Source organism: Empidonax traillii, unplaced genomic scaffold (assembly GCF_003031625.1).
Source record: "Empidonax traillii isolate 1590-97213 ecotype Southwest subspecies unplaced genomic scaffold, ASM303162v1 scaffold57:size2250009, whole genome shotgun sequence".
Classification (NCBI taxonomy): Eukaryota; Metazoa; Chordata; class Aves; order Passeriformes; family Tyrannidae; genus Empidonax; species Empidonax traillii.
The window spans coordinates 1,827,065-1,848,911 of NW_020955250.1; the positions used below are offsets into that span (position 1 = coordinate 1,827,065).

The 21,847-nt window shown below is 40.1% G+C and overlaps 1 protein-coding gene across 10 annotated transcripts in view; it reads right to left on the reverse strand.

The window, feature by feature from the left end:
* The window catches only part of CLASP1 (cytoplasmic linker associated protein 1), a 177,675-nt gene that overhangs the window by 20,601 nt on the left and 135,227 nt on the right, over window positions 1–21,847 (reverse strand). For 6 of the 10 annotated variants that reach the window (XM_027879750.1, XM_027879749.1, XM_027879755.1 and 3 more), the window contains 4 exons: window positions 11,883–12,026; window positions 10,585–10,691; window positions 1,787–1,937; window positions 735–981 (listed from right to left, as the gene is read on the reverse strand). In XM_027879750.1, the coding sequence (XP_027735551.1) occupies window positions 735–981; window positions 1,787–1,937; window positions 10,585–10,691; window positions 11,883–12,026 (649 nt within the window). Of the gene's footprint in view, window positions 1–734; window positions 982–1,786; window positions 1,938–5,517; window positions 5,635–10,584; window positions 10,692–11,882; window positions 12,027–21,847 lie in introns of all 10 variants that reach the window. The other 4 variants (XM_027879746.1, XM_027879748.1, XM_027879747.1 and 1 more) reach the window with 1 other exon arrangement.

The window sequence follows — 21,847 nt, forward strand, 5'->3', positions numbered from 1 at the left end:
TGGAGAAAGGGGGAACAGATCAAAGATGCCAAGATTACTGACCCTCTACAGAACAAAGTGTATGTAATAAGGGGCCCCCCAAAAAATGCATCAAATTCCCAGTGGCCTCAGTCAAGCAGGCAAGACAATCGGACTAACCCCCAATAACCAGAGTTCATAACACAGCTCATGAATCTGCACATGGCTTGTAACGAACCAGGAAGAGATGACGACTGGATTTCTTCCAGTTCCAACAATTACTTCTACAAGATGAGAACTGCCGTGTTTTTTTCCCAGACACACACACACCCAAAACCAGTGGTCACATGCTTGACCTTTAGATCAAAAGTACAGTGACTCATCAGTGTACTGCAAAAGAATTAAGCTGAGGTGTAGCACCACTAAAATGAAGTAAAACACTCAGTAACAACAAGCTACTGACATTCCAGTCATAAAGAGGGAAAGGTCCCAAAATAGTGTCCCTACAGATACATATAGATGATTAAGGGACTAGTTTAAGGGAAACTTCAGGCAAACAAGAATCAAAACTGCGGAATAACATTTTCTCAGTAGTCACAGATGAGGTTCTGCTGGGACATGAAGACAAAGGGTATTTCATACCAAGCCTCAACTCAGATGCAAAGTAATACCCAACACGTGCACAGGCAGGCACATATCTGAGAGCACTACCCGTACGCAAATATACCAGAAAGAGAGCAAGCTGCCTGCAGTTTTATGAGGGAGCTGATACAAACCATCCCGAAGCTGGTCCATGTCATCATCGAACACTGCTTCCTTCAGGGCAGTCTTGTCGTACGTGTTAATTGTGTCAGCATAAGGATAGGGGTTATACTCCCGAGCACGTGGCCCTGAAAAGGCGCGGGGAGGCTGCGTGTTCAGCAGGGAGGTTTTGTTATCCAGAGCCATCCTTCCACCTTCCACAATGTCACTGCCTCCACGGACATCTCCGGTAGGGAGAGCAAGGCCACCATCTCGAGACACCTGGGGGATCAAGTGGAGAGAAAAGATATGAGACTGCCCAAATTCTGTGGAAGCTGTAGGCTTTTTGGAGGTCACCCACCAACAGGAAGAGGCATAGAATCATTTACGTGTATTATTTATATATAATACTTACATAACGGATTACCACCTCTTTTATGTAACTACAACTGTTCAAAAATCCCTCATGATCACAGGGCATGATGCTATGCTAAAATTCCTAAATATAAGTTAAAATCTCTAAAACTGCACAAACTAGCAAAGATCATAAGCTCTGGAACAGGACTAATTTGCTAAGAAAGGATCATTGTTAAGGATTCCCAAAAATTCTGAAGGCTGCATATTTAATTAAAACAAAAGGCTTTACACATGGGAGACAATTCTGTAACCACTCATGCAGCATAAGATACTACATAAGCTGTGCACTTGGAGTGATTACAAGTCCTAAGCTTGTGAGGGAAACCATCCATGCATTTTAAGAGCTAACATTTCCCTTTACAGACCTGACAACATGCACATCCCTGAGCCATGCTGAGCCCGAGGGACACTACCCCTGTTTCCAGCCTGCATGGGACTCCAAGAGGAGCCCAGTGAGCACAATTCACAGGAGACTAGACTTCAAAGAGAGCAAGAGACCACATTAGTGGAACCCCTAATTAAGGTATAAGAAGTTAACAGCCAATAAGCAGAAGATGCTTCTAAGAACACAGCAGGAATAACTGGATTTTGCACACTAACAATCCACAGCCAGGTTTGATCACAGTGTTTTAAATTTTTTTTTACCTGGGGACATAAATCTAATACTTACAATGTCACAGTCTTTCTTTCCATCACGTTTGATTGGCTCATTCAGGTCCTCTTGACTACGGAAACTAAACTTTTCAATCGCTTCTGTGACCCCACGAAGAGAGCTGTAGATTTCATCAGAATTTAGGTTCTCCGTGTCATAATCCAGCATACTAAAGACCAAACGTATATGAAATGTTACAAATGAAATTGGAATTCGCTTCTGAGCCTTAACAAAAACAAGTCAGAGACAGATGGTTTGGCGTACCCTTTCTAACAGTGACTTGTAACAAAGCACGGATGGAATCAAAGCAGAGTTCAGGTCTGAGTCATCCCTCAAGAGGGGTTAAATCTAGGAGAAGCTCCACTGAAATCAGTGGTGTTGCACTGCTGTAAGTGAGGGGAAACCAGGTACACTGTTTCTTACATTGCATTGCAATAAGAGTGCTAAGCTTCTGTAAGGCAAAAACCCCTATCCCCAGCATGGTAGTGGTGTAACTTAAAAGGAACATAAAATCAATCACTATGAGAGCTGAAAGGGTTGTTACAGCTGGTAGAAATTAAATCAATGAAATTTAAGTTTAATAATATATGAAACTGTGACAGATGTAAATGGAAAATGTATCTTGACATAAACCTCATTCTAACACGGCCCACTTTATTCATAAAGTAGTAAAACCAAAACCACTTGCACAACGCCTTAGTAAAATTTGTATTTCACTATTGAGCCTAAGTTTGGGAATTTTCTTACTAAAATCTGATGTTTTCTTGCTGTCTGTCTGTTCATCTGAAATTTTTCAGCAGCATAGAGCCACAAAAATTTTGGGATTCCTTGAGGAGCTATCCAAAATTAAGTTCCATGATAAAATGCCATGCATGCAAGGGCAGATGATTAAATTTAAAGTTCTGGTTAAAGAGAAGCTTCTACCAGCTTGAAGAAATTAATAAGGCATTATTGGCAGGGCTTTGTCTATCTAGGAGAAGTTGAGTTTGCACGACAATCAGTTTTCCAAGAGAAACTTCAATTAATAGACTCAGTAACAGAGAACAATTTCTCTGGTGGAGTCCCAGATCTTAGTAGAGCCAGAAGCAAATTGACCGAATCAGACGTTTACATCACATTGTCTGTCAACAAATAGCAAGAAGTGGCTCCCTACAGTGGTGAATTACTATTTCTTAGCAGTTTGTGAAGGATGACAGGATGGACTTGGAGGTGAATGGCTGAACAAAGGGTTGTGTTCCTCTTCCACAAAAGAAAAATTGTTGGGGCGGGGAGATCAAACCAGAAAACGCCTTCTGAATCCTGGTACACAACTACTGTTTTCAATAGAACTAAAAGTAGGATATTAAATACCTAGAACCACTTTTTTTCTGGCAGAAGCTTGGGAACTTCAGACAGAGGATACAACAGGTGCCGCCCAATTCCTTCGGGATTAACACACTGAAAATAGCCATAATCCCTGGCTCCCAAGCAACGCGCTCGCACTACACTCACAAAGCACCAGCACCATGTATGCTGGCAAAGAAACCAAAGAACAGCTCCCCAACTTGGAAGAGCGTCTGACAGGTCAGGGAGAAAAGAGAAACCACTTCAACAACAAACCAAGATCAGGAAACAAAAGTTCTTCACAAACCTAGAGAAGTAAAAGTATTTAGGGCTTTTCAGACAGCTGAACAACACTAATGCACTGTGATAGTTTCCCAGACAGAAGGGAAGGTAGCTTTTCTTTAAAAGTATCAGGCAGGAAAAGGAAAATCTTTGTTTCATATGATCTCAAAAATACACGCTTTGAGCTCAAGCACATTTAATTAGTTGATCTTAAAGGGTTCTTCATACAAATACACAGAAGTGAGCAATGAAACCACCATTCCAGAAGGTATACATGTGACTGTACCTGTGTGCTCACACCAACTTACCAAAGGTCACACAATTACATCCATGGCAAAAAAAAAGGAGAAATAATTAAAAATATACTGGCACTAAATCTTCTGCTGAAATCATCACTTCTTTCCTCAGGGATGAATTTTGCCCTACACTGTTAACAAAGTACAGACTCTTCAGTGTTAAAGGACTAAGGCAATTTCTCAACAGAGCCACCAATCTGATGCATTTCTCAAAGCATAAACCCACATTTTAATAAAAATCTAAAGAATCCAGAGATTTTGTATGTCAAGACTGAGCCTGTGTAGGAGATAACATTATGGCTGTGTTCTACATGAATGAAAATTCTACATGTGAACACACATGTCTGTTGACAGTATGTGCACTGGAATACTTCACAGACAACACAGCGTGGGGAATAAAAATACAATGGAACTACACTCACCTTTTAGGACAAAAAAAAAAAAAAGGGCACAAAAGGAAAAAAAAAATTATGACCCATGCAGAAAACTAAAGGAAAGGCACAGGATGAATAAGAAGTGAGTAGAGATGAGAAGTGTTTACGGATGTCACAACATTATTTTCCATCTTCTGCTGCACAAAAGCAATGCAGCTGTCTACGAGTTTATCAAGACACAATTTGGCAGTTTTCCAGTCTGGCATGAAATACATTTTACTTCCATAAACTGTTATTCTGTTTTCAATCCAAACTGCATGTAAGTAATCCACAGTTTAGTGTCTTCAAGCAGTACACAGTAACTCACTTCCTTGCACTTTCAGGCTCTGGGCTGGAATATGTGTCAAATAATTCCAAAACTTGATGTCAGATAAGAAAGGACAGAAAAAACATTCTCAACTAGTTTTATTCCAAAATTCAACATGGATCTCCTCCACAGATATCTTAGTCTCCTAGAAGAGTCAGAACATTAATTTTAAGTTTTAATTTGGCAGGTACTCACAGAGTTATCAACTACTGTATTCTATTTTCTCTCTCACGTCACAGGTTCTCAAATTTTGAGCCCTCAAAGAAAAATTTTTTTGCTTTTCCTTCAACAGTTTTTCATTAGGAACTTCCTGTTTCAAGGAAACCCTATATATTAGTCCTTCCCCAGGTAACAGGTATATTTAAGTCAGGAGAAACCACATTTATAGATACTCTGTTGTCAAGGTATAAACTTTAAAAAAGCCAAGGAATTTTCAGAGAGGTCTGACAAATTAAATTTGTATTGAGAAAGTTTTTTTGATTAAAATCAGTATACTGCTTTAGTCCAGTAAACTGATCCAAGGTCTGTATGCAGACTGGAAAAAAACATGAGGGCACAGGAAAAGGAACAGATGTCAAAATTAGAGATTGATAACCTCTAAATTTTGTAATAAGAACAATCTCAAATTCAATAATACAAATTTCCAAGATGTTCCACAGTCACACTATGCAAGCAGCTGATAAAATGATAAAGCTTCAATGTGAAGTCACTCCTGAGCTGTATCTGCCATTTAAAAATACTCGTGTGCACAGTGTAGCCAAATTGAAAGATCCTGCCCATCATATCATAATCCAACCAGTGCCTGCCAAAAGTGCTCAGCAACTGTGTTCTGTGTTGGAAACCAACTGTGAAGCACCTCCCTGCCACCTTCCTGAATGGGTGTAAGAGTCTGAAAAAATCCACTTTTCTTTTTTCATCTCTTACATGCTGCATCTTCCCCAAGCAGCAAGCAAGCAGCTACCCATCACCTCTGCTCTCTGAAAGCAGCCATCATCTCTTTTCAAACCAAAGCCTCTGGAAGTCCCACATTTGAACAGATCCCACAGTGTGAAAGGTAAATAATACTGTGACACCTCAGACAAATTGGTTTAACAGGTAGCTTGTTACCTGGGAGAGTAAGAGCGTCTGAAAGTCTTGTGGGAAGGAGCAGTGGGGATGGAGTTAGGCTGAGAAAGGGGAGGGGGGTGCTTCGACAGCCCATCTGCACTCCAACCCCAGAGCCGACTGCCGTGATCAGAGGAGAAACAAAAGAGAGAAAAAACAGAGAAAGGAGAGGGAGGAAAAACAAAAAAAGAAACTATAATCTGAGTGGCTTAGTGCTGTCATGCTGCCTTGGAGAGAGAAAAAAAATTAATAGAAACAAAATTAAACAAGAATACTCCGTTGAGCCTCACAAGCCATTGTTTTGGCCTTTATTATTCATTTCCATTTTTATTCCTAACATAATGATATGATTCACAAAAAACCAGTCCCTGCTTGTACTAACCAGTAGATTTTGCAAATGGATATAGACTCTATAAACAACTCTTATAATGTTCTACATAACCAATTCCTGACCACGCATCTGTATTCAAACTCTAAGCAGGTATTTCTAAGCAGCAGGATTTCCCTGGAAGAAAGGAAAATTGGAGTTTATTTTTTTATCAGACACCTGAAGGTACCTTATGAAGTTTGTCTCCTGGTGCTTCTATAAGAGCCTGCAATCAGGCCCTAAATAATCAGCAAATCTTTGGAGGGCTTTAGGTCTGATCCTATTTCACCAGATTCAAACTCAACCCAAATATGCAGCAAGTGAAAGTCAGTCTAGAGTATAATTGTATCATGTAAATTGGGGACTTAGCTCATGTCCCAGCAGACAAAACTGGAAAGACTGGGTAAATCCAGTCTCTGAGTTGATTCAGATACCTTCTTAAACTTCCACAAGCCTCTCTGGGTTATTGTTTGATGTGGTGCCTTTGGGTCAAGGCATCCATCCCTGTGTCAATTTGTCTAACCTCTGCTTTTGTTCTGCTCTCTTTATGGTCCATGGATTTTCAAAATCACCTTCTAAATGAAAATATAGATGCTCGAGCTGATGGAGTATTCACAACACCACTTTGTTTCTATTACACAGCACACTGTCTTGCAATGTCGTATTTTTAGATATGCAAGTGAAAGATATTGTAAGATCAGAAGTGGCAAACAAGTCAAGAATTGCTCCAGTGCAAACAGCAGCAGAGTTGAAAATTCCTCTGAAGAGTAGTGTCAAGAGATTCACTCCTTAAATAGCAACCAAAACCCATAGCTATTACATGCCACTATTATTATGGAAATACCCCAGACTCCCAGACTGCTGATCAGAAGTCTCACAGCTCAGGTCTCACCTACCTGCAAAGAGGCCACCAAACAATGCAGGCTTTTCCTTATTGTATAAAGTGGGTGGCTTGACTTTAATTCTATTTCCATGCCTTAACTTGCAAAACATAATACTGAAAGTATCAAATTTTATTTTTAATGGTATTTTCTGTTATCAGTGAAAAAACAATCAGGTAAACTTACACAGCCAAATAAAATCATTAGCCTTTTATTTGATGCATTTCCTCTAGAGATATTTGAAGGACTAAATAGATTTGAGGGGTTTTAGGTGTTTTTGTTTGCTTTTAATAACTAGAACTATGCAGGCTTCTAGACTAATAATAATGGCAGAAACCACATGGCAAATGTATTCATTTGGTATTCCTTCAAATACTCCTACAGAACTCTAGGTGAAATTTCCCAACCTGAAAGTAACACTTGAGTTTACAGACATTCATTCACCACTCAGAACAGTACTCTTACACCAAAGGACTTCACAACTTAGTGTTTTCCTTTTTGTCATACAGCATCATTTATTAAATCTCAGATGGTTTATGTCCAGCACCACCTCAAGTCATTCATCTGTGAATTGCCTAGGAAACATTCTTTTCTCTCAGTCTGAAGTCTGGGGTTTTTTTCCTATTATTTTCAGTCTTCCCAAGTACCCTTCCCTGCTTTTCTGCTCCCTAGAAAGCACCTCTTTCTTCCATAACTCCTCTCACAAAAACTAACACTGCCAAGGGAAAAAAAAAAAAAGCAGGTACAAATGCAGAAGTAACTCACAGATGTAGTGGATGTGTTATAGTGATCATGAAGCAGAACTGGAGGGAGGAAAGGAAGGCAGGAGAAAGGACTCTGTCCAAGGCCCTGAAGTCATATTACCCTCTGAAAACACTAACATCAGGGCATACTTAGCAGATGTTATCACCTGGATAGGCAAATTAGCTGTTTGCAGAGTTCAGTTCAACCAAAGCATTCAAAATCTATCCAAAAAGCCGAACACACCTCAAAAAAATCAGTCATCTGGAATATATGCGTAACACAGTTAGTTTGTATCATTAAAGCCCTGATGATTAATATTGGGAATATTGTTCACAAACCATTAGTAAAATTGGAGAGCAGCTATGCTTAGCAGCTTTTTTGTATTCCTACAGGAGGACCCAAACATCCTTTCTACATATATCTCAGCCCCAAAGACAGGTAAGTCTCTAGATAAGACTTTATTCTGTGCATCAAGAAAAAAAAAAAATCAAAGGAAAGTATAACCTTCAAAACTAAAGCTGTCATTAAGAACTGGAGGTAATTCTTCCACTGACTGCACTCAGGCTGCCTGTACAAGACATAGGCAGGGATGAGGTAAGCAGGGCCAGCACATGGAGCACCCCAGGAAGCAACAGGCATACACAACTTTGCTACAAACCTTTGGCAATGGGTCCCAAGAAAACGTAAAGCCGAGCCTAGTTTTGGACAAGGGCTACACAAAGAAAGTGGGAATCTTTATCCTCTTCTAATGCTGTCGGAATGACCCGGGTGTGCTTATGTTTCAAGTTCGTAGAGAGAAAAGTGACATTTTACCCCACTGATGAAGAGCAAATGACAAGCATTTGTAATGGAAACATGTCACTGCAGCAGCTATACCAAAAAGTGCTATACTACAGTGCAGCCTACTTCCCTCAATCTGTCAGCACATCTTCCAAAGCCTGTTTCCTAAAAGAAGGACACCAAAGCTAATTCTCCCTTGTAAGCCAGGATCATGGCCAAACTGTGCTACATAAGACATTTTCAAGAAGGATGCAGTTCCCAGAGCATCAGAAGCTACTGCCCCTGATTTGCAGCACTTGCTGCCATTTTTACAAATGGTAAAAATCTGCAGCTCTTGTTACTCCTCAGAGGTCGCTCACCAAAAACAGAACTTCTCCCCTCAATATTTTAAAGGGCTTTTACAGCAGCGTCCTCCTTCACCTGTCATTGAGGAGTAACTTAAACATCAGTCTTGAATAACTAAATCCAGCAAGGAAGCAGGACACACTTCTTGAAAAGACACCTAAATTTATGATTCAACATCTCCAAGAACTCCACAGAAAGCTGCAGGAGTAATTGTTTTCTAAAGAACATTCCCAGTTCACTGCATCCACAGCAGTTTTGGTCTTGACTTAACGGCAGAATGCTCTGGAATTACATGCCCTCTCTATTCCTTGAGAATAAATGACAAAGCCAAAAAACCCTCCACTTCCTAAACCCAAAATGCTAGAAAACAACAGCAACAATCTACACTGAATGCTTTAATCAATATTTTGTTATCAAGAGGTGAGAAGAATGCAAAGACTAATTGAAAAGCAGTGAGCGAAGTGGCAAAACACAGTTGTGTCCCAATGGCAAAACCCAAAAAGCATGGCAAATGATTGTGGAATTATAAAATAAGTGCCACATACAAACACGGCTAACAAAGCCACAATGTAACCACAAGGAGACACATCTCAGTTAATAATTTCCCATGACAGAAATCAGCAGGGCAACAATGCTCAAGCTAGTCAAAAAGGAAGCAACATAGTTGAAACCATTCCCTTCAAACTCTACCACTTAATTTCTTCATGAAATGAAGAAAGTTTTTGTGGAAAAACTCATAACAGGCAACTTGACTTTGGCTTGCAAACTCTTCTTTTAGTTCTGGATTACAGCATATTTAGGGGTCACAAAGATGTATTCAGATATACAAAATTTTCTAAGAAAACCCCATGTGCTCCTATGCTGCTGGAATTAGCTACTCATTAAAGGCTAAAGGCCTGTAGTTTTCCTGACACATGGAAACTCACTCACATGTCTAAGCATCCCTCCAGACAGAGTTCTGCAAGTCACAACCAGGGCAGATCAACATATTTCAGTGTAAATTACTATACTGGACTAAGAACTGAAGTCCTCACCCAACATGTTTCCTTCTGTCTCTTCCAAGACAAAGGGAAGTGACCTCCCATGGAGAGGGCAGGCAGATAAGAGCAGCAGCTTTTAAGCTTTCCTAGCATGAATCAGCTTGTCCAGGCAACAACTTAATACTTTTCTCCAGTATTTCTATGCTCCCAGAACATACTGTTTAAATTGTCATCTCCTCTGCTCTAAGTTTTTGTGGTGCAAAATATCTACATTCCCAAAATACAAGAGTCTATGCTGGCTTAATAAAAGATTTTGGACCAATATAATCTGGGGTAGCATCTGCAACTTCAGCAAAACAAGTGGCAGCAACAGACCACTGCCCAAAAGATCAGGCCACTACTCTGCTGGTGAGCAGCCAGGTGAGCAATTTGAGGGATATTCAGCATTGAAACACAGTCACCACCTCTGCTTGTCTTGCATCCTCACAAAGAATTGGAGGGGAACAAGAGATGCAGTACTTCTCTCAGCAGCACAAGTACTGTACTACAGTCGGAGGAATTACTGATCACAAGTGCATACCTGAAAAATAGATACAGTGTGAAACCCCTGACCTGAAATTCGGTCTATCTTTTGTGATACAGGCAACCTCAACAAGATTTTATGTCTAATGCTGCCATTTAATATTACTTTAATTGACCCCACAAATGTACTTCTGGAGAAGGCCTAGTTATGAAAGAAAATTAATATTATAAGAAAAGACATTGAGATTACACAGATAACATGAGGTCTGGAATACTGAAGTCAATCACCAACCATGTATTATCATGTTCAAGCCATGTTTCTTTGGAGCAATCTCCTGTAACCTTTTCTGTCTTGTTTTTGCTTTCAAAGTGAGTCATATTCTGCAAATGCACACTCGGTGTTGAAATCCTTTAATATTTTGCAAGTGGTTTAATTAGCCTGCCACATTACCTTGGAGACAGTCCACCATGGGAACAGTTGGTAGGTGAAGTTAAGGGGCTGGTTCTGCTGCTGGAGTGCCGGGAAGGAGTTCGACCAAGGGTATTGCTGGGGGAACCCTGACACAGAGGAGGGAAGACAAGGATTAGCAACGTGTTGCAATGCACAGGCAGGAGTACAACAGGTCCAAACACTGCCTTTGTTTGCTCTAGACAAGCTTAGTGCAGTGTTTATTTTGCCTCTTGACTTAAAAAAACTGCAGCCATGGTTCATGTAGTCATTAATATGTTCCTGAAGGTACTACTCTGAGGATAAAGAAAGTATATGTGCATTTCTCTACAATCCACAGTACCTGAAATTTTAACTACACTATGTGTACAGCCTGAAAATATTGCCAGAGGAATGGTTCAACAATCCAGCAGGCTATCCAGCTTCTCAGAAACGATTTGCCAGGCTCCAAAATATGCAGACCATTATCCTGGCAATTTAACATTTTAATTACACAGCTATTTTCCACATTGTCTGAAGCACTCTGATTATGCTTGTTACGAGCATAAGTAAGCAGTCTAACTTATCATTTTTCCACTGGTCTGCACAATCATTTATACCACAGCAAAGCGAGTAGAAATTGCTCTCAATTCTGACACTCTTCACACAAAAAGTACTAGAGAATCCAGACCATCTGCCTGGAAGCCTAATGTTGCAGTTCTAGCTTACACAAAGGTCTACTTGTCCCTGCTGAAGTGCAAAGATAGGGAAGGAGTGCTCTGGGAGGGGAAAGAAATTTTCTTATTTAAATCTAGTAACATATTCCTTCAGAAAAATAAAAATATATAAGAGTTTAACAGTAAAGCAAAACATAAGGTAAAAGGCATAGACTGAGATGACCTTGTAGATCACATTAAAGGTCCTGCAAGCTTCTTCACAGACAATACATTGGTTATTAAACTGATTTCAATAATAGTCAAAAGCTCACAAAATCTGTGGTATCATGATCTGTTTTAGTCAAAAGTCATTACTGGCAGGATTTTCAAAAGCACCACCAACTTGAAAGCACAAACCCTACCAATTTTAATGCACTTCTCAGTCCTTTTTTAATCTCTTCTGGTTGTGACTATATTAAATTTTAAAATAACTGAGTTTCTTATTTTAATGGTCCCTATAAAAGTAACATCAAACAAAAGCCTCTCTTGCCATATTGCTTCAAGACAACAGTTACAGATAATTCAAACTACTGAACATCTGCAACAGCTTATCAATGAGCTGCTGCCTTAGGGGCTCTGCTGTTTGCAAGGACAAGGGCTTCTCACCACACTGGTGTTACTGGAGTTCTTGAGGTGGTTGTGCAGGAGCTTGGTAGCACCATCCTGGAATGTTTTTGGCAAGGCACCAAGTAACATGGTAAACTCAGGAGTGTTCAATTCAAAGAGAGAAATCAGGACTATTTGTGCTGCCTGAAAGGAAGAAGAAAGAAGAGACCATCAGTTTTTTTTCTTTGAAAAGAACATGCATTCTGTCAGTAATGATCCTTACAGAAACAGGATATGTGTTTCATTCAAGAACAAGACTTCTACACCAGACAAAGTCTTGAAATGTTCTCTGTGATGTATCATAAGGTATTACTAAAACCTACAGTCAGTTTTTCAGTTCTTGGAGTTTACAATACATTTTTGCATTTATTTCATTAATTTCTTAGATGTAAAATGCACAGCTATTCACAGCTAATGAGAAACTCTTACCTGTCCAGCACATACTTCAATTGAACAAGTTACTGCAAAAATTTACTGAAAACAAATAAAACCAGAAACTCAGGTAAGTATGAAGGATCTAAGACTGCAATTTGTCATTTCCATGCTTTTTATTTAAGTGTGAAGGGGACTACTTCTCTTTCCAACCAGTATCTCTGCTTCCTAAGGATCTGACAAAGTTTGTTTCATCAGACCATCCACTTCTCCTTGCAAGTCTCACCACTGAGGCTGTTTCAGCAACAGAAGACTCCATCTGAAGTGGAAGATCTACCAGGATGGCAAGAACCACCGTTCTCCTAACCATGGACAGGATAAACCCCGCCACATTTCCTAAATTTAATAAGCAAAACCAGGGTGCCACTGAAACAATTGAGAATTTTACCATTAATTTTACTAGACAGGGTTTGCTTTATCTGCCTCACAGAACTGCTGCCAGAACAGGATCTCCACTAATCCATTAGCAAACATACAGCTCTGCAGATCCTGAACTAAGACAATGGAATCAAATGGGAATGGAAGCGGAATAAATCACAGTGTGCATTTCTGCAAGAGTTATTAACATCACATGTTCCTAACTAGACTTCCCCAGCAGCATCCAACCTGGGTGAATTGTACCAATTCTTTTCTTCCCCTCCCCCATGCCTTTACTTAGAAAGTATACAAAAATACAAGCATTGATTAAAAGAACAATAAAAATGAAGAAACGATGAAGGGCCTCTGGTAGTGGCTTGGGTTCACAAAGTATGCAGCAAAAACTACACATCTCTCTCATTTTGGAACAGCATACCAGCATACACACAGGCTTAGGAAGAGCCAACACTTGTGTTTGACCCTTCCAGGAACTTTCTAAAACCTCCTAAAAATAAAGAAGAACTTTGAAGAGGGTATAAATGTAATTCCCTGCTGTGGGGATAAATGTGCATTCATTGTTCTCATCAATTTAAAGGAGTTTTTAATAAGTAATGTGTTTATAAAGTTGCAATAATTAAGTGTATCTACAGTTCCCTGTGGAGCAGAATTCTTTAACAGATGATGAACTTGGGTACACAAGAACCCTTTTAGAGCGGAGGGGAATCAAAGTATCTCATTGTTTCAGTGTGCAAACTGCAATTCAGGCCATACTGTTCCTTCTGCTATCAGCAGCAACTAACACAGCTTTGCATATAAAAACATTTTCCATCCATCAAAGTTTGGTATCATCCTTTTTGTATGGCCAACAAAGAAACCAAGGCACAGAACACTCAATGGGCTTCCAAGGAGTGCAGCAAAGAACAGGTCTTCAGACTTCATTCCAGATGGATCATGCTGCCTCCTGACAAACCTCTCACTGACTTGAACAGAAACACAATATGATATTATTCACTCATACTAAAGATCTCAGGATGAAAGAAGTGGGAAGATAATTTTCCTCATGGCTTTCTTAACTCCATATCCTCCTCTGACCTGAAGTTTTGGGCAACTCTGCCATGAAGCCTGCCTGGTATCCAAGAAGGATGTGTATTTCTGTCCATTTTGATCCAAGAACTTTTTAAGTTCTCACCAGCATATTTTCTGTAATAAAAATATTACTGCAAACAAGAGATCTCGGAACAACAAACAGCGTTGTTGAACTGAATGCAAAGTGACAAGTCATGCCAAAGGACATTCCCGTTTGTGAATGGCATGCGTATCCTTGGTTAGCAGTGGGCATGCAGATCCTCTGTGTCAGAACAAGCAGATCTCACATTCACTGAGATAAAAAATAAAATAAATAATATAAAGAAATAAATAAAAACCAAGAACACCCCTCCTCCCCCAAGAAAAACCCACAAAAATTGATCAACAAGGTTCCCAGATTGAGAGATTGCTCAGACTAGAATATCTGGAGAGATCAACTGATATGTCAGGGGCTGCCCAAGGTGGGAAATGATTTCAGATACCTTTGTCCCACATATCTCCCACTGATGGGTTAGAAATTAAGTCAATCCTTGGAGACCTCCTAAGCAAACAGAGCAAACAGGTGCAAGAGCACACGCACTCTATGATGGGACATTCTGGAGGTACCTTTCTTGTATGCCAGATGTTCAAGATGCATCTCACACATCTGAGCAAAACCTTCACAAAAGCTCCACCAGGGAGTTTATGATCCTGTGGCTTCACTTTGAAGCACAGAGTTACCCAACTGGGACAGTTTAACCCTAACACACAAACAATAATAGCACGGACATTATCCTACAGGAGTAACTGAGAAAAGTTTCAGATATCACCAGTCACTTCAATTTTGTTCCACTTTCGTGTTTTGGCTTTAATAAAACCAGAACTGTGCTCACCCTCCCTCTTGGCACAAAATACAGCTTGTATTTAGGAGTGTCTGCCAGTATTCTGCATACCCAGGGTGCTTCAGCAGCTTTGCTGTCGCCTGCAAATATTCCCTGGGCTTTAAATGAAGTGCTGAACAGTAGCTACCAATGCTCCCAATCTTCTGTGGCCTCAAAGAGAGCAGACTTATAGTCTATGCTTTTTGACATAAAGCCAAGCACTTCTACATCCTGGGAGTGGTGCTCCAGTAACAAAGGCATCACTGGAGTTACATGGGTGAACCCTGCCTGTGTTCTTTCTAAATAGTCCTCACCTATCCAACCGCACTTCCAGGTTTATTTCAGGCAAAAGCCACTATTTGAAAGTGCAGGCATAAATTGCTACTTAATATTTAACAGGAAAAGGTCTTGGTCCCTGCTACCATACTGATCTCAAAAGCTGGAAGGTACATCCTAGCTTGAAATCACATTTATAACATGTTTCAAAGTTTCATTACTGCAATACTTCCCAGTTCTAATACAGTAAATTTTATTTCAGTAATGCAGAGCATGAGGAGCAGCATTTCTGCATCTGTTTTAATAGTTAGATCTGGCACACTTGATAATCCTCTAAGTTTAATTTATCTAGTATACATTTATCTAATCAAAGGACATATTTTACAAATAATGTTTCTAAGAGTTTTAAATCTGTGGACTTTCAGCTTGTGAAATATTTCCATAATCTCTGAATCACTGGTCATCTTCTGAAAATCTTGTTTTATTAGAATACTGATGGAGTAGATATATTTAACAAGCAATAAAAAACTTATTTCTGTACACTATACAAACATTCTCCATGCAACACTCATGCTTGATGATATGTAGTCTGAAGTAAGAGTAATATCTGAATTTTCCCTTGCCTTTGTGTCCCTGTACCATTAGTAGGGAACACTAATCCATCTCCTTTCAGTGACATATAACGTAGACCCTACAGATTATGTAACCTTAATGAAGTCATTCTCTGCTGGCTTGAGCTGGAGAAACTCCAGTGACTTCAGAGCCTGACTATGCTAGAGAGGAGGTCTGGCTCTGTGTCAGGCTCTTCAATCATTTGCTTATGTAACTTTATTATTTTCCTTATCAAAATGCAGTGAGGGATAGAGTTCCATAAGCCCACAGCAGCTCCCAGAGTTTCACACTTAGGTCAGTACAATTCATGTTGTCTAGCAACATTTTTTTGGTGGTTTTTTGTTTGTTTGTTTGTTTTTGGTTTTTTTTAGTTTCACCTAGACAGTGGATGATAGCTAGATTTGGCAAAATATGTAACCTTTGCAACTTGGTTGAATTATATATAATAAAGTCTTTTTGAAATGGTTAGGGTTTATTAAGCAAAAAGTTCAAGGTTAACTAGAAAAATCCAATGATTTTAGAAAGGAAATGTGGTCAGTGACCTAAGGTTAATAGAAGTGCCTTATGATTGTTGCTGCTGGTCCAGTGAATCAAGCAGAATAAGCAGCTGCCTGAGCTACAATTTCCAAGTTACTCAAACATCTGTTGCTGATGGGCTCCCAACACTGGTAGCCCCATAAAAGGAGAGGACTTTGTACCCTGATCCTTTATGAGGACCACAGCAAAAGAGTTAACAGCAAAGCACACCAAAGCCAAAAATTACTTCAGACAGACACGCTTTTTTCAGGCTTCCAGTCCAGGTCTCTTTACACAGCTAGACAGTTGAGTTGAGACTCCAAACACAATTAGTGTGATTAGTGCACAAGGCTTTCAGTCTACCTGTTTACATTTCTCTTCCAAGTTTCCTTCACCAGGCCCTGAGGAGGCTGTAGTTGTCCTAGCTGGTAAATCCTCACCCACCCAACTATGCATCGTCTGGGTTTGACAAACAGGAAAGTTGATATTATTTAAAGAAAACATAGATTTCAACTCAATCATCTAAACAGTACACGTTATCTTTTTGCAGAAGGGTTTTAGTCAGTTTCTTGCTTAATTTCAAGTAGCAAAAAGCATTATTTGGTATCATCAGAAGAGCATTCCTTCCAGCAGAGGGCAGCACTGGCTCAAAATTAAATTCAGTCACAATTTTCAGGCTTACAGATCATCCCTTAGTTCTCCTATAAGGCTTTGCTTTGGCAACCTCCTGGTGGCCTCCGTAACCACCCAAAATCCTCCACTGAGGTGCAGAGCCCATGGAGTGCTGAACTGAGATGGCACTTGCATTTGGCCAGCCAGGAGTAGGGGAACAGGTGCCTCTCCCTGCACCTACCCTTGCAGACATTTTAAAGTTCAGAAGAAGAAACAGTCAAAAACTTATAAACTGCTGTCTCCAGTCTGGGCATCAGTCAAACGGACCAACACTGCCTACATATGCCTTATATCATGTGATCTGTCTGGGGAAGATCCTCATTAACATCACTTTTGATGAACACAATGATATTCTGTATGCATCACACACTTCATCATCCAGGCTAAGGCAAATGTGGTTTTTAATAACTTAAGGCCCACTGGAAGAGAGGGGCTCTCTCATGTCACTTTGAATTACACTAAACTGCAGATCAAATATAGATCCACCGAGATCAGAGGCAGCACTTACACATTAGGCAGCTTGTATTAGCACACATGGGCTTCAACCCTCCAATGAGTGCAGCTGATGTTAAGCGAGTTATTCACATCAACTGAGAGTTTGCAGGCTCTAAGCAAGTGTTATTTCAGTGTACTTTCCAGCAGACAATTAAGTGTTAGCTGGCACTAAGCTAACAAACTATCTACCAAACCAAACCTCCTGCTTGTTCCTTTTTCAGGTCTAGAATCAGCTGGGCATGGACATCCAAATTACTGATATGAAAATATGAAGCACAATGGCTTCAGCAGTTTATACATAATCCAAGCACATTAGCTTGAGTACAAGTTTTTCAATACACAGTTTTCCCAAAAGACTTGTATGAGAATATGCTTTTCACATCCACATGCTGAAAAGGAAGAATTTGTTTAACAGATTTAAATACAGAACTCACGTACACACTAAATCCATATTGCCATTGTGTTTTACACAGCACACGCTTTATATATCACAAAAGGATTTTACAAGCCAGAGATGGTTGCATTACAAGTGTCAAAGGCATCTCAGAGAAGTGACAGCACTGAATCATCACATATTGGGTTTACTGTGCCGTAATGGATTACAGCTCCTCATGTGTGTTGTTCTTTTATGACCTGGGCACAGGAAAGACCGTGGCAAAAATGTTCATTGTTTCCTGAGAACAAGAAGTTACCCCAGAAATCAAGCTGATGAAGGCTACCCTGAGTAACTTTGTTCATTACAAAATGACATCTGTTGCAGAAACAGGTTTCAGGATTACAAACAAAGGTTACATTCCATTAACAACTGAGAAAGTTTTATTATAAACCTGGCATGATAGAAGTCTGAATTCTGAGGCGAAAGTTCCCACACATAAGCTAAGAAAGAAGAAAAGCTACCAAAATCATATGGTTTATAATGAAAACATGCACTTTAATCTGCATAGATTTTTGAAATAATAGAGGAAGTGTGGAAGACTTACCTGTCACAGTCTAAACAGTTTTACAATGCATCATGTAAACATCACCTCTAGAGCTGATTTTCAAAATAGATACATCACCTATATTTATGTGGGGGTGTGTGTGTTTGCACTAGCTCTTCTAGCAAACAGAATACGTGCTTATATTGCAAACTGCTTTCAACTCAAAGGATACTAGAAGGCTGTATAAAGTGAAGAGAATAATTTTAAAGAAATCTACCCCAGCACCATGTTTCCAACAAGCATGTGATGATTTTCTGGCCACTAACACCGGGTAAAAGCCATTTTCCTCATACTGCGTACACTAAAAACATTTGGGCTCTCATAGCTCTGTAGCATCAAATTCAAAACAAACAGAAAATGAGGGCTACTATTTTGGAAACACAGCTAGGACACAGAGATCCTTTTTGTTTTAATAGCATTAAGTCAAGTAAACACTAAAGTCCACCAGGTGCCATTTTTGACGTACTACACTCTTCTTCCTAGGTCTCACTATGTTTAAATGTCTGAAAGGAGTTCCTCTGGGCAGTTGGACTGAGTTTCATTTCTTTAGGAATATCCTTTGGCTAAAAGGCTGACCTCAGCAGTATGGACAAAGCCGTATTTAAGACTCCATAAGCCTGTAATGAAATCCTAATGTCTGCTTCTCTGGTAACTTGGCTCACCATGAGATGCACAAATCTGCTGCAGGAATATTGCAAGAGTGCTAGAGAAACCTCTGACCCAGAAAGACAAGGGCCTGTGGCTGGGGAATACTAAAACAATTTGCCATTCAAAAGCATTTTTGCAAACATCCTCTTTGCCACTGCTACTGTAAGAGGCCATGACCAACAGCATTTATTGCTCAACACCAGTAAAGATAAACAATGCCATTTCAGCTCCCTAAGAGGCTTTGGGAGTGTTTTTACACTGAAGCTTCTGTCCCAGAGTTGCTGAAATCAGCCTGATGCTAGATGGAAAATTAAAACTTCAAAAGATTTTAGAAGTCTCATGGCATCATGTTGCAAAGGAGCCTGATTTCATTTTCTTAGAAGCTTTGCTATCTTGTCTATCACTGCTCCTGCTATGAATATCACAGCAATATTTTATCCAAAGTTGCTCTCAGCTTTATTGATAGATAGGATTTCCTTATCAAAGTGACAACATTACATTTCTCAAGAAATGACCTCGAGGATTCCTAGTTAAAGTAGTAAATACATCTTCATTGCCTGCTTCAGCTTATGAAGAATTTGTGACCTGAAGCTTTTTCTCTGAAATCTTCCTCATCTTCTAGTATAATTCAGAAACAGTTTCTCAATCAGCTTTTGGGAAAAAAATGTGATCCCAAATTAATTTTCTTTGGATACCCCCAGACTTCACCAGTGGTGCCAACCCAAGGAGGGCCCTTCCCCAAGGTAGTCTGAGGGGGGACGTAATCTTCATGCAAATCACAGTAACACAAGCCCTCTCCTGGGTTTTTGAATCTTTGCAATGGTTCCCGTTTCTTACCAAGTCCCACCCAACTGTCAGTATTCAAGGGCAGCTTGCAGTGACAAGTGGGACAGTTGAAAGAAAAAGTTTTCCCAGTTACATAAGTGGAAGGCAGAACGTGATGTCCATGTGACACAAGGCTGCCAAAACATGTAAAAATGCCTTCAGGTTTGTAAAATAAAACCACTGTAGGAATGTTTCATCAACAGAGAGGCCAGTCCAGATATCAGACACAAAGGTAAAAATTTCCTCTGCCCTGAGATTAGTAGTCCAAATACCAATCAGGCAATGCAGATCTACAGATCTTGTTCTTTATCGTTAAGACCAGAGCCTGGCTGATCAACAGGACGGTAGGCATTGTCAATGGTCCTTCACCTCAGAAGCCCTCATTCTCCTTCAGTCTGTACAAGCTCCTCTTGAACACTAACATCCTGTATGCCCTCACAGTTGATTCCACACCCTCAAATTTTGAGCGCTCACGTTTAATAAAAGTTTCCATTCAGCCGAGCCTTGGACAGGAGGCTTCTGCAGGCTTTGGCCAGAGTCAAATCAGAAGCCTTATTCTAATATCCATTCTCAAACTGATGGCTCTTTTCCAAGATCAAAGTATTTTCTCATACAGAGCCCATGCCTGTCATCTAAATTCAATAAGCACTTTACCTACGTAAGGATTGCACAATAACTATGTTGTCAATGTGATAACATGGTGAAGTTACTGATTTAATGTCCTCAGATCAGTCATCACACTGTTGGCAGTGCCATTGTGTTACGTTTCTGTGTGGTAATTAATTGGTCTTTGTAACATTTTTTCATGAAATCTTTAGCAATTTCCAGAGAAAATTCAGAAATAACACCCTGCTACAGAGAGGAATAAACCAAAGCAGAAGAAAGTCAAGAAGAAGAAAAACAAGGTTAGATGCTACCATAATCAAAATCAGAGCTCAGTTATCTGAAATCCTGATCTGTGCCCTGCCCACTGATCAATTCTGCTTAGGGAAAAAGCAGTGAGTTGGCTGTACATGTGGGAATCACCAACAGGTGCTCTCCTTGCGCTGGAGCCACGTCCCATCCGAGTCTCCAGGCAGTGCTGCAGAACCTGCTCCTACCCTATGGCTTTTGTTCAGCATGGAGGGCAAATGTCTTCCCCTTTCTTCCAGCACTGCTTGCAGGAAGCAAATCGTAATTTGAATGCAGGGTAAACGCCCACGAGTACTAACAACCTTTAAAGCAAGACAAATATTTACCCGTAACACACTGTGGATCACCTTATTTTAAAGCTAAAGCTTGACAATTATTTTAACTGTACACAGTTCATGGTTACTATCAGCAGCTTAAACGGTGTCTGCCCCGAGAGGGAAGGGAATTACGGTATTTTGTCAGTGACACTCTTTGGTATCAACTGCATGTTCCTCAAAGTACATCACGTTTTCCTTGTGTTAACAGAGCTTATGTTTAACTACATATGTCATCCGTACAGCAACATAAACTGGCCTGTGCACAACAGCATTTCCTTTGACTTTTTCTGATTTCACTGGCTACAAAACACGATCCGTAGTTCAAGCCAAGTGTCAGGCTGGTTAAGTGTGCTCATTAAGTGTGCTCAAGTAGTTGTACCAAAAATGCACAAAATTATTAGTAAAGCTATATCATTCAGTTTGAGAAAAGTTTTGGACTAAATGACATTTTTGGCTCTAGTGCCTTAACGCTAGGAGGCTGGGTACCTCCATGACCACCACACATAGTAAGGAGTAGTAGTGGACAGATGATCACTAATAAAAGGATAATCTCAGCACTGACTGAAAATATAATCTACTTCTTGAACAGACACCTTGATTGCTACCGTAGAATCAGATCTGCACAACTAATTGCCATGTGCACACAACAGCAACATACTTTATTCACTGACAGAGATCACCAGCATAAGTGAAACTTGTTTCACCTGTCTCTGCTCAAAGGTAAAATCCAGACATAACAGCATGGTAGTCACACACACAAATGCTACTTGTTTTAAGACAGCATTCAGTAACTCAAACTTGGGTAAGAAGGACATGTGGAATAATATTTCTTGGGGGAAAGAGCCCCTGCCTCCACAAGTAGCTGAGCACCGTCATCACTGCCCCATCAAGTCAGCCACAGTTGTACATGTGGACTGGACCACACCAGCCAAGAGTCCTCAGTACCAAAAATAATGTGCACTCCTGTCAGGTTGCAG